The sequence below is a fragment of the Solanum dulcamara genome, chromosome 4 (assembly GCF_947179165.1).
Source record: "Solanum dulcamara chromosome 4, daSolDulc1.2, whole genome shotgun sequence".
Lineage (NCBI taxonomy): Eukaryota > Viridiplantae > Streptophyta > Magnoliopsida > Solanales > Solanaceae > Solanum > Solanum dulcamara.
In genome coordinates, this window is record NC_077240.1 from 8583739 (window position 1) to 8599570 (window position 15832).

At 32.4% G+C, this 15832-nt stretch overlaps 2 protein-coding genes across 4 annotated transcripts; one reads left to right on the forward strand and one right to left on the reverse strand.

Annotated features, from left to right (window-relative positions):
• The first annotated feature begins 234 nt into the window (after nucleotides 1–234).
• On the forward strand, nucleotides 235–5660 carry LOC129885998 (uncharacterized). Of its 2 annotated transcripts, XM_055960502.1 has the most exons (6): nucleotides 235–427; nucleotides 3504–3779; nucleotides 3928–4164; nucleotides 4273–4490; nucleotides 4576–4822; nucleotides 5234–5660. In XM_055960502.1, exons 2-6 carry the CDS (start codon nucleotides 3528–3530, stop codon nucleotides 5240–5242), a joined length of 963 nt encoding a protein of 320 aa, XP_055816477.1. In that variant the 5' UTR covers nucleotides 235–427; nucleotides 3504–3527; the 3' UTR covers nucleotides 5243–5660. The 2 variants fall into 2 exon arrangements, with proteins under 2 accessions (XP_055816477.1, XP_055816476.1); XM_055960501.1 differs by lacking the exon at nucleotides 5234–5660 and having other exon boundaries at nucleotides 236–427; nucleotides 4576–5121.
• LOC129885997 (MLO-like protein 13) lies at nucleotides 5157–8457 on the reverse strand. 2 transcript variants are annotated; one of them, XM_055960499.1, is made up of 14 exons: nucleotides 8306–8457; nucleotides 8110–8167; nucleotides 7826–8022; nucleotides 7564–7680; nucleotides 6966–7023; nucleotides 6779–6855; nucleotides 6592–6666; nucleotides 6394–6482; nucleotides 6240–6289; nucleotides 6113–6153; nucleotides 5804–6013; nucleotides 5651–5718; nucleotides 5486–5546; nucleotides 5157–5378 (listed from the first exon to the last, which is right to left on the reverse strand). In XM_055960499.1, exons 1-14 carry the CDS (start codon nucleotides 8420–8422, stop codon nucleotides 5157–5159), a joined length of 1440 nt encoding a protein of 479 aa, XP_055816474.1. In that variant the 5' UTR covers nucleotides 8423–8457. The 2 variants fall into 2 exon arrangements, with proteins under 2 accessions (XP_055816474.1, XP_055816475.1); XM_055960500.1 differs by lacking the exons at nucleotides 5157–5378; nucleotides 5486–5546 and having other exon boundaries at nucleotides 5647–5718.
• Between the last annotated feature and the right edge of the window lie 7375 nt (nucleotides 8458–15832).

Genomic DNA, 15832 nt, shown 5'->3' on the forward strand with positions numbered 1-15832 from the left:
ATTTACATCATTAACAAGTTTGCTCAACTAAAAGATACTTGGTAAAAATTTAGTAAAATAAATACTTTTAATTAATAATTTGTGAAAGGGGTACAAAAATGCATGGTAGATAAACAAGGAGTATCTTGTTTTCTTATTTAAAAATAAATTAATTTATTTACCGTTATACACGCTCTCATACTTTTCCAACCAACTAATTATCAAAATTTATTAAACATTGTTAAACAGCCAAAAGAGAAAACAAAAAATAGTCAAAAAGAAAATATTTGGTGGAACTCCTTCACGGAACCAATTTATTCCCGAAAAGCAGAATAATAAAGAAGCCTAGGAAAGCACAACAACACACACACTGTACCAGCATTTCTCCACCAGGGGCGCCTCACAGAAATACTATTCGCCGGAAAACTTTTACCTTTTCTGGTCACTGGTAATTTATCTTGAAAACCCTTTTACTCTTTTCCAGTGATTCTGGGTTCACTCTAATCACTTCTTCTTCTTTTTTTTTTTAATTTTTATTTTCTTGCTTGTTATTTTGTCTTTTGGTTCTGCTTATTTGCATATGTGTTTGTTTAGTGAAAATTAAAGTTATTAATTAAGAGAAATCCTACAATTGCCACTTAAAACATGAGTTTTTTTGGTGGGTTTTGGTAAACATGAATTTTAGAGAGAGTGGGGTTTCATATACTTCCATTATTGGTTTGATGAGTACAGAGGAGCTCAGAAATTATGTATTGTTCCCCCATCATGTGGGAAATTCAGTATTAAAAGGAATACAAGTGTTGGACATGATTTCAAATCATGATCTGTAATCAGTGATTTGAAATCATGTTGATTTGAAGTTGAGATTTCGTTTGAAGATGCAATTTGTATTTTTTGCTTATAAACATGATAATCGCATAATATGTGAAAACTATCAGAACTTCCCAAACTCTTGGACTCCCTTTGTTTTAATTTGTTTGTCCTATTTTGACTTTTCTAGAAGACTCTTTTCTTGAATATTATTCAAGAAAAATCGGATTGCCCAGTATTCCACCAATTAGTAACCCAAGATTCCAAACATTTATTGACTGAGAAAGAAATCCACGAGGGTAAAAATACTATAGATGCAAGATAGAAAAGAGGTGTGACGTGAACGCTTTCTTTTTTGCCATTTTTTCATCTGTGAATTGTTAATCAACCCATATGCAATCGAATATTTCTTACACACGAGTTTTATCCAAGGTATCAAACTTATGAATCTATTTTTTTCTGTGATTTTATGCTTGGTCTTTGAATCTAGAAAGAATACATAAATAGGCTAAGAATTCACTTCAAATGACATGGTGTTTAACAAAGTAAAGAAAACTTTTGAATCTTGTGGTTTTAAACTAAAAATATGTCTAATGTACCAAAATATCCTTTGGTCTTGTTGTCTTAAACATGTCATGTGGAAAGTCTGTACTTGGAATTAAAGAGTTGTTAATGCTAAGGTGCCAAATTAATAGATCACATATTTCCATGTATCTTTTACAAATAAATATTTGCAATTACATTTTATTACAAACTTTCAAATGCAAATAATTTTACAAAAAATCAGTCCAATAAATCAATAGCTAGCTATTCTTTTGTTGAAATCCTCCCAGATGGTACGAATAATCTCTTCACGTCGAACATGAGTCTTTTTTTTTCTGTTGCAAAATTTAAATTTATGGGTCCTCTTTTGTAAAATATAAACTTATGAGTCAAATTTTATATCTTTAAAATATCACAATTTGGAATTCCAAATCCTACTTTTTGGAGAATTTGGGATTTGAAATCATGGTTTGAAGTGGAAGTTGAAATTTTGTGCAGATTTCACATACGCTGATTTGAAATCAAAACTTGAAATCAGGCTCCCAAATCCTATGACCGAATGCCTACTTAGTTTTAACCCCACCTGTCTTAAGGGTCCACCAATTTGAAGTATCATTTCGTTGTAGTTTCTTACTAGAGTCAATGTGATGATCACTGGACTTTCTCAAATAGGACAATTGGTGTTCTGTTCTGGTTCCAGATTCTCTTTGTTGGTTAGTCATTCCACTTCATACAGACATGCCTTTCGTGGAGCCATGGACTCTAAAGTCTGAGAGGTTTAGAGTTTCTAATTGTTGACCTGTCAAAGTTTTAAATAGGGTTTCGTGTATATCCTTCCTCCTAGCAAATTTTGTTATCACCTTTTCTTAGTACCTTTATTAGATTATAGGAATATAGAATGTTGTTCTGCATTAATAGCAGGATACAAGTTGGATCAACTAAACAAATTGAACAACTTCAGGATTTTGTTAACTCACTAGTTCTGGCTTAGATAGTTTGTATAGTGAGCCATATTTGTTTTGTAAGGTCAAATGCCATATCTTGTAATTCTTGCATCTTCTTGATGTTGTTATTAATACCACTTACTTTATCAAAAAAAGAAGAAAGGAATATAGAATGTGGAGTCCAGAATATTTTAGCTTTGGCTAAATTGATTCTCTTTCAGGCAGAGACTCCGGGAAAACGATTCTTTAATCAGCAAGTCATTTAAATCCAGCATCTTTAAATTTGTTCAAAAGTCTGAATTATTGTGACTGCTTGATAGTACCTTAAATGGTTTGCTAAGTATAAATATGTGTGTAGGACATTTCGTTTATATGATACTTTATATAAGCTAAGTTCAGTGTGAGCTTTCCTCCTTTCCATTCTATTGGCATGTATTGTGGTGGATAGTGGGTGTGGAGGGCTCAAAAGTTGGATGTCATTAGATCATGAGGAATCAGTTGTATAAATTATTGGTCTCCACACTCTTAACAGTTTCCTTACTTATTTAATGCAAGACGAATAATGAAATGATATGCTCTTGGTTCTTGGTCAAGTAAATGTTAGCAGGTCTGTTTTAACACCTAACTTGAAGGTGCTTGAAAGGGAAATATCAAACCAAAATTTTCCACCTCAACTACTTTAAACTTATGGGACGTAGTGCTGCTATTTATTCTTGATCTCTTAAGGGAATAGGAGGGCAACTTTCCTAAAAGGGGGTCGAGGCTGTTAGGACATGCCTCTTATCTTGGTGCTACTGTGAATTCCTTCAAAGGATTCCTTTTTCTGGATAAGTTCCATTACTGGATTTTATGGAGCAGAATACTAGTCCCTTTGTTTTTTGTGCAGAGAAACATGTATGTTTCTTTTGTCTATGCAGATGTACGCATGATTTTTCGGTGGAATGGCATTGTTCATATTTCCAGCTATTTGTTGGCGGCTCATTTTGTTGGGCTTATTGTAATTGAACTAATCTGAATCATGTTGAGTAAAAAAATATGCTCATATTGCGATTTAGTTAATAGTTACCATTTCATTTGATTACCTTGATAGGTAATGGAACTTTTTGTCCTCTTCATCCTTTTTTATTTTTTATTATGATGCAATATGGGCTTCAAAATTGTGAATAAGTATGAGAATATCTTAAGTGTATGTGAGTAGATATTTAATTTGTGTATCTGTCTTTTCAGCTCAGAGGTTTCTGGTGTCAAACAATGATGACAGAGTCAACTGATGATTCAGAGAAAGCCAATATTGTCCACGAGAGTCATGTAAAGGAAGACAGTGAGTATGTGAGGCTTGTCATAAGAAATGAAAGAACAGATGAAGTTGGAACTTCACAATTCCAATCACAGTCCAGAAAAGAGGCTATTGTATGGTGGATCAAGGCCATTATATGGTGTATTTTCACTGTGATAATTATACTAGTTTCCATAAAATGGGGAGCGCCCTTTTTTTTTGAGAAGGTATCATGCCTCTATCTATATACACCATATGTCCTAACCAGTGCATTACTCTTGCAATATTTATTTTGTTTTTCTTCTTCTGTTTCCTAGTGATAGAAGATGCATAAATTAGGTTCCTTGTTAATCTTTGCATTCTTAAATTTTACAGATTCTATTTCCAATCCTACATTGGGAAGCCACTGCATTTGGTCGTCCAGTTCTTGCTCTCGTACTTGTAGGTTCTTTGGCACTGTTTCCAGTATTCCTAATTCCTTCTGGACCATCAATGTGGCTCGCTGGAATGATCTTTGGATACGGTCTTGGATTTGTTATTATAATGGCTGGAACAACAGTTGGGATGATCCTGCCATATTTCGTTGGCTTGCTTTTCAGAGATAGAATTCATGTGAGATACCTTCTTATCTTGTCTAGTGTATTATTTCATTGGTCTTCTGGACTTGTATTGTAATTTCTTGTATCGTACTTCATACTGTTTTTCTGATTACATCTGCAGCAATGGTTGAAGAGATGGCCTCACATGGCGGCTATGATTAGACTGGTGGGAGAAGGAAGTTGGTTTCATCAGTTCCGTGTGGTTGCGGTATTTAGGATTTCGCCATTTCCGTACACAGTCTTCAATTATGCAGTGGTGGTGACAAAGATGATGTTCTGGCCTTATTTTTGGGGATCTATTGCAGGAATGATTCCTGAATCCTTCATTTACATCTACAGGTTGATACCCAAGACCTCACCCCTCCCTTCTTTTCCATATTTATTTGCTGATTGCTTACTCTGTTTTCCTGCAATTTGTCTGCAGTGGTCGCCTAATTAGGACATTTGCGGATGTACAATATGGGAACCATCACTTGACTACAGTTGAGATTGTCTATAATGTTATTTCATTCATTATAGCAGTCGTCACTACAGTGGCTTTCACAGTCTACGCCAAGAGGACTCTGAGGCAACTTGAAAGTGAAGAAGAAAACAATGGCGAAGTCCCTACCTCTAACCATGGGAGGTTAGAATTGGAGGCTCTTCCAATGCAAAAATCCAAAATTCCTAAGGTTTGGTCAACTTTGTAGTAAGAGGAATGTTATCTTTGGACTTCGTCGAGGATACTAGTGTAAATAATTTGAGCTAGAGAGGGAAATGTTTTATGTATCCCTCCGTATTTGTAACTAGAAAATTGTAAGATGCTTATTGTAAAAAAAAAAATGTTGTATAACTAGTGCTGATGCCTGACTAATTGATATTGGAAAATGAAGACAACATTTGATTAGGGAGCATGAACATCAATCCCTCTATCAGTGCAAAGAAAACCATGTTTACTCTTAAAAAAATACTAATGTATTGTTCGTCCTTATTCTTTTACCCTCAGAAAAACCAGTAACTGTACAATTAAGTAGTAGTATGAGGCTTGTTTGGATAAGAAAGTTCAACAGTTGATGAGATGTCTTGAATTTCATTGAATGCAGGTCTGTTAGAAACACTGATGCTTTCTAGTGTTTCTGTGACCATTCTATTTTGGGTTGATGAACCAGCTTTGCCAGTATCAGCCCACATTCTCAGAGAAGCTTCTGTTTGCTCTTCAAATATTCCTCTCTTAAAGGTGCTTCCCATCTGTGTCCAAGTCAAATATGCACATGTTCAAGAATCATCATTGTGAATTAGAATGTTTTCTATTTTGGGATAGAAATATTAGAAGACGGTGTGGAAGAACTATTTACCTGTGTGACAAGAGCATATAAGGGCAAAGTACTGTAACTGCAAAGAACTTGAACAATCACCCTGTCACACCACAAAATTTACATGGTCACTTTCAGCCAGAAACATATTACTACTACTGTTTCTCGAGGAATAACAAATATCTCTATGGGATTTGAGGAGTTTACCCAATAACAAGTTTTGGAATAATGAAACCCAAGTCTTCCATGATGCATGATTTGAATCCATAAGTACACTGCAGAATTGTCAAATAACATAGTTTCATGTTAGAAAAGAAGAAAACTGACTCTTAAGTTAAGTTGAAAGAAGTTACAAGTTACCCAAATCCAGACAAAGAAAGCAATCTCAAATGAGTTTTGGAACAAAATGAAGTGGATTAGGTAAAGGACAAGAGTTGGACTGTGAAACCAAAACAACTCATCAGAAGGTCTAACGGGTGTGGTATCATCTACTATTGACGACCTCTCTGAAACCTCTTGAGCCAATTTTGTTATTATGTGTTCCAATTTTGTTCCCACTAGAAGTAGTAGCTGCATAAATTTTGTCAAAAATATATATATCGTTAAATGAATCGATATGGACAGACAATGGTGATTCATATACTCGATTCAATTCAAGTGACCACTTACAACTAGAGGTAAAAATGACATCCAAAAGTAAGAGTGCCATCCTGCATATTTAAACCATACATTAATATCATTTCCCAAAGTGAAACATATATAATAGGATTAAAAACTTGAGATAAAAAATTAATACCTGCAATGTTGATCAACAAAAACAGAACAACAAAAAGCCACAAGTACCAGCTGTTCGAGATCAATTTCCAAAATTTAGCTTGATTAAAGATAATTGAATATAAATTACCAAGTTATTATCCTATCTATAATAAGTATATATAGTGTTAATTTACCTGATTCCGACAATCTTTTTGAAATCATGCTCCAGTGTCCTCAATATATATTTGTGAAAATTATACTTAGGATTGGATGGACAATGTTTCTATTATCATACATAAAAAAGGACTGCAACATATTAAAACCATAGAATTGCCACAAAGTAATTTATTATAAAAATGAAAGATAAATGGAAAGAATTAAATATTGCTTACCCTGATAAATCCAGTCCGCAAGACAACATAGTCTGACTTTGTTACTGAACCATAAAATTGTTTGAAAAATGCCACCTATATTATATTTATACACATGAAAAAACGTTAATTAATTCTTACTTTTTTCTATATTTCTCTCTGAGTAATAAATAATTATTATCGATCTTTAATAAATAAAATATCCTACCGTCCAACTGACGAGAGCGTACTTCCTCCAACGGTTGCCAGCTCTATCCACGAATGATTGAATATGGAGAATATGCACTACACATAGAAAATGTCATGGTAATAATTCGTTAAAATAATTTTTTTTCCAGGAAAATTACAGACTAAAGTATATAAAACAAACAATAATTAACTAATTATAATTATACCATGATGTGGTTTCGATTGCTTTTGAATTGAGTTCTCCCAGTGTCTCCATTGTTGTATCTATTTTAGGCAAAAAAAAAAAAAATGAAAGGAGAAGGAATTAATGTTAAAGTGGTTAATTTTACATTACACGGTCGAATATTAATGTAATTGCTATTGACAAAGGAAACAATAGTACAATACTAGTGTTGAATAAAATAAATAAATAAATAAAAGTCAACACCAATGTAAGGTCATGATTCATGAACATAATTTGACTAATGAGACTTAATAAGCTAAGTTTCTATTAGTACTTAACTATGGTTAATTACTGGATACTTTTACTTAATTAAATTACTTAATCATGATAATTTCAATTTATTTGATATAAACATTTGATGTGAAAAAGTATTTTTCCTTACCATAAACAATATTTCCGATGATTTTTTTTTCAAAACCCCCTTAAGAACAAGCCAATTTTAAACTGAATATCTGTTAGAAATTTAGGGTTTTTTTTTGGTAATGTGAATTGATAGATGTATTCTCAGTATGTTTCTCTCAGGAAATTGGGGAAGAAATTGAAAAAGAATTAATTCTTAATTATTTTCTTTGAAAAGGTACCTTAGCCCCTCCAAGAACCATGGTGGTGGCACAGAAAATCACATGTGTGACTGCTAATACAAATATGAAAATGTGCAGTTGATGTAATGCCTCCAACGATAATAGTGGAACTTTTCCCTACACAAAAGAGACTCAAAATAATTACTCCAAAAGACACAAATTACCTAATTAACTTTTCAATTAAAATTTGTAATTGAAATAACAATAATCTTCTTCCTTAGAAAATAAGGGAAATAATTATTAACGTATATATATATATTACCTTATGGCGGCTACAATGATCTGCGCCACTAGATCCAGCTAAAAGATGTCTTCCAATGAAGAGATGATTAGAAGTGGTAGATTCTTTGAGATTGCATGGAAGCATTATTTTTGAAATATTTTCAGGAACGCATATTTTGCTTATTGCCCCTTGGGACACCGTCAATAATAATGAAATAAATCCCAAAAGCATCAATTCTGCAAATTCAACACCAAATAAATAAATAAATAAATTTTCAATTTGTTTTTAAAAAAAATGGTGACTAAAATGCAGATGTGTCAAACCTTCTTTTAATTTCTGGAGGGCCTTGAATAGGGCATCTTGTTTCTTTTCCGTGAAGAACTGTATGCAACAACATGATATCATATATATTAACACAATAATATAGATAATTAACAAATCACATTTCTTTATTTTGTAACAGAATAATCACATTACTATTGTTATATGACACGAACAAGGAGAGACAAGCTAAGGAACCTTTCCAAGACGATGAAGGCCACGTTCAGCAGCAAGTGAAATGAGAACGATGATGAAGCAGACAACGGCGACTACCCATGTTGGTGTATACTCCAGAGACTCAGACTTTTCTGCCATTTTTAAACCTTAACGCATGCCTTGATGAAGTAAAGTCATGCAAATTCATAGCATTATTATAAGAGAAATTGTACTGTACTGGACATGCATTTTTGAAAATAAGGCAAAGCATAAGTGTCAGGAAAGGAAGTTAAAAGTACCTAAAGGTGATCACCAAGCAAAGAACAAATGTTTCATTAATTTAAGTTTTTTCAGAAGAAATGAAAAGAAAATCAAAGTCTCATTCGAATAATATTATTTGCTAACTAAAAAAGGTTGGATTATTCACAAAGTTCTTCTACAAGAAATTACTGACAGTGTGTAAAACATATTTTTGCTTTGCACCAAATCTTTCTAAAAAGGTATACTTCTCTTGAGAAAAAGCAAATGACACCTTTGTTTTGCTTAAAACAAAGGCCTAAGGTACTATTTCTTCCTCTCATTTTATGAGAAAATTTGTATAAATTTAGTGTAGAGTTTAAAAAATTAAATAAGACTTTGAACATGCAGGAACACATACACGATATTTTGTAGACAATATCGATATTTTAAAAAGTAAACAAATAAAACATATAATAACATTATCATATTAAAATTACAAGAGTTTTCTAGCAAAAAGCAAGGTAAATTTGTATGTCTACGTTGACATGTAAGCCAGTTATATTGCAAGAATAAAAGTTATTCTTGTAAAACACATAATAAAATGAGATATCAATTTTTAAAATAGGATGAAAACTCTCTCTTGAGCGTTTATGGAAGACAAAGGGGAAATCAAAGGGTGAAAATGAAGAGGGTATAAATACATAGTTATTGTAAGAATTTTTTTAACAAATTAGATTATTATTACATGTTATAGCACGTAACGTACTTTATTTTTAGATTATAATTAGCACATTTAAAAGAGGCTTACTCATAGATATATTTGGATAACGTGATGTGTAAAAATTTTACTTACTTTGACAATATATATAATTTAAATTCTAAGTAAATATAAATAATTTTGACATATTTTACACGTGACATTTGGAGCTTTAACATATATACATACGTAGTAAAATAGATGTTAAAAAAAAGCAAATTTTTTAAACATTTGGGTTTATCTGCCGTAGAAATAATTAAATATGCGGAGACTATAATTACATTGATTAAAAATTTAAGATTTGTAGTGTATAGATTATTTTTATCGGCTTTGATTATGTCTATTATAATTTAAAGTATGAATTCATTTTTTAAAAAAATAAAATTAAATAGGTATTGATGATGAATTTAAGAAACTATTATTCTTACGTGCAGGTTATTATTGAAGAAGTTGCAAAATCTAGTGGTCCATTATAGCTTTAGGCAAACAAATTAAAAAGCAACTTGTTAAAGACAGGAATAGTGTTATAAACTAATTAACTTGACAATTTTATAGAGGAAGAAGTGCAAGAGAATATATATATATAAAGTATTAATATAGAGAGAATAGTAATATAGAGAGAGTAGTAGTAATTCTCTTCTTTTATGTGTGTTTTTACATTGAAGTATAAGGCTATATTTATAGCCATATATACAAGTGGAGGAAAATATTAGTGGACAATTTACCCACTTAAAAAGTAAATGGACTATCCACCATTGTAAAGTGGACAACCATTTTACTTGGTTGATAATACTCCCCCTTGGATGTCTACGAGAAATGTGTCTCATTAAAACTTTACAAATAAAATAAAATAATATACATTGTTATTCTGAACATCCATAGATGTTGTGTCTCGTTAAAACCTTATTAGAAAAAACCCAGTGGGAAAAAGCCTAATGAAGGAAAAAGAGTACACACATCTGATAATACGCCTTGAGTGTTGCCTCATTAAAAACCTTATCAAGAAAACCCAGTGAGACAAAACCTTGACTAAGGAAAAAAGAGTACAGCGCGTATTTTTCTCCCCCTGATGAAAATATAATTTAATATCTCGAAGATGACGCATTTTAATTTTGTATCTCATTTTCTCAAAGGTTGAAGTTGGCAATGCTTTGGTGAACATATCCGCCAAATTGTCACTTGAACGAATTTGTTGGACATATATTTCACCCTTCTTTTGAAGATCATGAGTGAAAAAGAATTTTGGTGAAATATGTTTTGTTCTGTCTCCTTTGATGTATCCTCCCTTCAGTTGAGCTATACATGCAGCATTGTCTTCATACAATATTGTTGGAGCGTCTTTTGTTAAAGAAAGGCCACATGTTTCTTGAATGTGTTGAGTTATTGATCTTAACCAAACACATTCTCGACTTGATTCATGAATGGTTATTATCTTTGCATGATTTGAGGAAGTGGCAACCATAGTTTGCTTTGTTGAACGCCATGATATAGCTGTACCACCACATGTAAATAAATAGTCTGTCTGCGATCGACCTTTATGGGGATCAGATAAATATCTCGCATCTGCGTAACCGATCAATTGTGGTATGGAATCATTTGAGTAAAACAATCACATATCAATGGTACCTCAAAGGTATCTGAATATATGCTTAATTCCATTCCAGTGTTTGCGTGTTGGTGAAGAACTAAATCTTGCTAACAAGTTTACTGCGAAAGCTATATCTGGTCTGGAATTGTTGGCAAGATACATTAATGCACCAATTGCACTAAGGTATGGTATTTCAGCACCAATAAGTTCTTCATCATTTTCATGAGGTCAAAATGGATCTTTATTAATATCAAGAGATCTCACAACCATTGGGGTACTCAACGGAAGTGCTTTATCCATATAAAACCTCTTTAAAATATTTTTAGTATATGTTGACTGATGGACAAATATCCCATTTGTAAAATGTTCAATTTGTAGACCAAGACAAAATTTTGTTTTTCCAAGGTCTTTCATTCCAAACTCCTTTTTCAGACATTTTATTGCCTTTGAAAGTTCTTCCGGAGTTCCAATAATATTCAAATCATCAACATATACTGCTATTATGACAAATTCAGATCCAGACCTTCACATAAAGACACAAGGGCAAATTGGATCATTTTTATATCCTTCTTTTAGCAAATATTCGCTAAGACGATTGTACCACATTCGCCCTGATTGTTTCAACATGTACAAGGATTTCTAAAGCTTTATTGAGCAATTTTCTCGAGAATCCTTGTATGCTTCAGGCACTTTGAACCCTTCGGGAATTTTTATAAAGATGTTGTGGTCCAATGAGTCATATAAATAAGCAGTGACCACGTCCATTAAGTGCATTTCAAGCTTTTCATGAACTACCAAATTCATTAGATACCTGAAAGTAATTGCATCCACCACAGGGGAATATGTTTCCATATAGTCAATGTCAGGTCTTTGCGAAAAATCTTGGGCTACAAGTCGTGCTTTATATCTTACGACTTCACCCTTTTCATTTCGTTTACGCACAAAACCCCATTTGTGCCCTACTGGCTTGACACCTTCAGGTGTTCGGACTATTGATCCGAAAACTTCACGTTTTTCAAGTGAAGTTAACTCTACTTGAATTGCATCCTTCCATCTTGGGCAATCATTTCTCTGTCTGCATTCATCGACAGATTTTGGTTCAAGATTCTTATCTTGTTGCATTATTTCAGTGGCAACATTATAAGCAAAAATATTATCGATCACAATATCATTTCGGTTCCATCGTTTTCCTGTCGAGACATAACTTATTGAGATTTCTCTATTCTCATTATTTTCAGATACTTGGACCTCTTTGGTGGTATCACCATTTGTTGTGTCCCTGGGCTCTTCTTGAGCACTCGCCTCCAAATTATGATCATCTTGATCATTTATTCCTTTCCTTTTTCGAGGATTTTTATCTTTGGAACCAAATGGTCTTCCATATTTTAAGCGCGACCTAGACTCATTTGCCTGAACAAGTTATCCTACCGGGACATCAACTCGAACTTGAGCATTAACAGCTGGGATATGCGATTTAGTAACCCGTGGAAGGTTAGTAAATGCATCCGGCAGTTGATTTGCAATATTCTGCAAATAAATCATCTTTTGAACTTCTTGCTCACATTGATTTGTTCGAGGATCTAAATGAGATAGCGACATTGAATTCCAATCTATCTCGTTTTTCAACTGCTTATGTTCTCCCCCTAATGTTGGGTATATTGATTCATCAAAATGACAATTAGCGAATCTTGCCGTAAATAAATCTCCAGTCATAGGTTCCAGATATTTTATAATAGAAGGAGATTCATACCCAACATATATTCTCAACCTTCTTTGGGGACCCATCTTTGTGCGGGGCGGTGGAGCAATTAGGACATATACCGCACAACCAAATATTCTAAGATGAGATATATTTGGCTCCCTTCCAAACGCCAACTGTAATGGGGAAAATTCATGATAATTTGTTGGTCTTATGCGCACAAGTGCTGCTGCATGCAAAATAGCATGCCCCCATACTGAAATAGAAAGTTTTGTCCTCATTAGCAATGGTCTAGCTATCAATTGGAGGCGTTTAATCAATGATTCTGCTAGACCATTTTGAGTATGGACATAAGCGACCGAATGCTCAACTTTTATTCCAACCAACATACAATAATCATTAAATGATTGAGATGTAAATTCACCAGCATTATCAAGACGAATTGTCTTTATTGCATAATCTGGAAATTATGCTCTTAACCTTATAATTTGAGCTAACAATCTCGCAAAAGCCATGTTGCGAGTTGATAATAAGCACACATGTGATCATCTTGTAGATGCATCTATCAAGACCATATAATATTTAAATGGTCCACATGAAGGGTGAATTGGCCCACATATATCACCCTGTATACGTTCCAGAAATGCAGGGGATTCAATTCCAACCTTAGTTGCTGATGGTTTGATAATCAGTTTTCCTTGGGAACAAGCAACACAAGAGAATTCCTTAGATTGAAAAATTTTTCCATATGAATTTTCAATAATTCTGCGCATCATATTATAACCGGGATGGCCCAACCGGTCATGCCAAATGATAAAATCATTAGAATCAGTAAATCTTTTGTTTACTATGGCACGTGATTCAACAGTACCAATATTTGTATGGTACAATTAAGAAGAAAGTGTAGGTAATTTTTCGTGCACAATTTTCTTCTCCATATTTATTGTAGTAATATAAAGGTATTCAACCTTTTCTTTATTCGCAGTCTCAATATGATAGCCATTTTGGCGAATAACCTTGAAACTTAACAAGTTTCTTTGAGACTTACTACAATACAATGCATTATCAATTAGCAATATCGTTCCTCCAGGTAGTAATAAAGCTGCTTTTCCAGAGCCTTCAATAAATTTTGTACTACCAGATATTGTATTGACATAGGCCTTTTTCATAATCAAATGATAGAAATATTTCTTTTCTTTTAATATCGTATGAGTTGTGGCACTATCCAAAAAGGCACATATCTCCATTATTCATCTTGAATCCAATTGAAGACTGAGAAATTTATTTATCTTCATAAAATAAAAATGCATTGTAAGAAATAAAATAAGTAGCAATTTTGTTAGAAAAACATAAGTCCTTTTTTTTAAAGTTAAATTATGATAATTTAGAATTTTTAAAAAATTATAGGATTCAATTATGATAAATGTTACAATAATTTAGTTTATGAAATTATATTTTAATGAATTTGTAACACAGAAAAAAAAAGATTGATAATATGAACCCAACGTATCAAATTATAAGAATTAACAAACTGAGGTGTAACACGTTAATAATAAACATAATTTTATATAAATTAATAATTACTAGTGAATTAGTCATCCATTAGTAATGATGATTCAAAATATCACACATTCATTAATTAAAAAGAGATTCAAAAAGTTTATGGCAGAATATACTTATTAACATTAAATAAATATTATACATAAGTATTAAAACAAATATAAAATAAATAAAATTATAAAACATTAATATAATATTATTCATCATGTATAGATAATTTGTTTATTGGCAAAAATAATACAATCATTATATATTATTAATGTCTAAAACATCAACAAGAATAAATAATTAGTATAATGACATTAAATAAGGTGAATATTATTTTTAGTAACAATATGATATTAAGATTAAATAATAGCACACTAATAGTAATTAATTACAACATTGTAAAATAGCATAATGTAATAAAATAGCATAATGTAATAAACAATATACATTTATCATAAAAATGTGGCCCTGATTTTTTTTTTCAAATACATGAACGTAAAAACACAATAATTCGAAGTACATGACAACATATTGAAAAACATGAAATTAAACATCAATTAAGATCCTTAAAAAAATCTTCAACCTCCAAATGAGTAATATCATTGAGGTCATTAAAATCATCATCCCTTAAAGCTAGATTTGCTTCAATATTATCATTATTCAAAGGCCTTGCCTCAACATTATTTTCGAATGCCAAGTGTAACTCTATCCGAGCATTAGAAGAAGAGGTACCACCTCTATTTGCCTTTCTTTTGAAAGAATTTTGATAAAGTCTTACAAAATGCTCAGGTGTCCGACATTCATTTTTGCAGTGGCCTTTCATGCCACAACGATGACAGTTACTTCTTGAAGGGCCATTTTGAGAACTGATATTGTTCTCCCTTTTATGTTGACCACCACCACGACGATTATTAAATCATCTTCTGTCATTGCCACGTCCTCGCACATTATTGTAGCCATAATTTTTATTTTGTCTTCTTTCAGACTGGCCATGTGCTTTTACCATATTTACCTCCGGTAACGGAGCAGTTTCAGTGGGACGGGCTTCATGATTTTTCATTAAAAGGGCATTATGTTGCTCAGGCACCAGAAGGCATGAGATCAATTCAAAATATTTTTTAAAACCCCTTTTCACGGTATTGTTGCTGTAATATTACATTAGAGGCATGAAAAATAGTTAGTGTCTTTTCTAACATGTCCTCATCATTTATAGTTTCCCAACATAATTTTAATTGGGAAGTTATTCTAAATACAACAGAATTATACTCAATTACGATTTTAAAATCTTGAAACCGTAAGTGCATCCACTCATAATGAGCCCTTGGCAATACCGTTGCTCTGAGGTGGTCATACCTCCCTTTTAAGTCTTTCCACAATTCAAGTGGATCTTTCGCTGTCAAGTATTCCATTTTCAGGCTTTCATCTAGATGATGACGAAGAAAAATCATAGCATTTGCTTTATCCTAACTTGATGTTGTATTTTCTTCAATTATAGCATCACCAAGACCCTTAGCGGTAAGGTGAATTTCAGCATCAAGTACCCATGACAAATATTTTTTGTCAGAAATATCAAGTGCCACAAATTCCAATTTTGACAAGTTTGACATGATGAAAATTAATTTGAAAGTAACAAAGACAACTTTAAAATTAAATTTCTTTAATAGATATACCTGATATAGAAGTTAATTTTCTGAAAAATTAGAGCTTCATGCTGATAATGTGTTATAAACTAACCAA

Bases quoted from the DNA above. Each gene is read 5' to 3' on its own strand.
- LOC129885997 (XM_055960499.1), bottom strand. From the start codon at position 8,422: ATGGCAGAAAAGTCTGAGTCTCTGGAGTATACACCAACATGGGTAGTC. The intron at 8,023-8,109 runs GTTTGACACATC...TTGAATTTGCAG, and splicing joins CCTCCAGAAATTAAAAGAAG to AATTGATGCTTTTGGGATTT. The intron at 6,290-6,393 runs GTAAATTAACAC...GATCTCGAACAG, and splicing joins AAAAAGATTGTCGGAATCAG to CTGGTACTTGTGGCTTTTTG.
- LOC129885998 (XM_055960501.1), top strand. From the start codon at position 3,528: ATGATGACAGAGTCAACTGATGATTCAGAGAAAGCCAATATTGTCCAC. The intron at 3,780-3,927 runs GTATCATGCCTC...TAAATTTTACAG, and splicing joins CGCCCTTTTTTTTTGAGAAG to ATTCTATTTCCAATCCTACA. The intron at 4,165-4,272 runs GTGAGATACCTT...TTACATCTGCAG, and splicing joins TTTTCAGAGATAGAATTCAT to CAATGGTTGAAGAGATGGCC.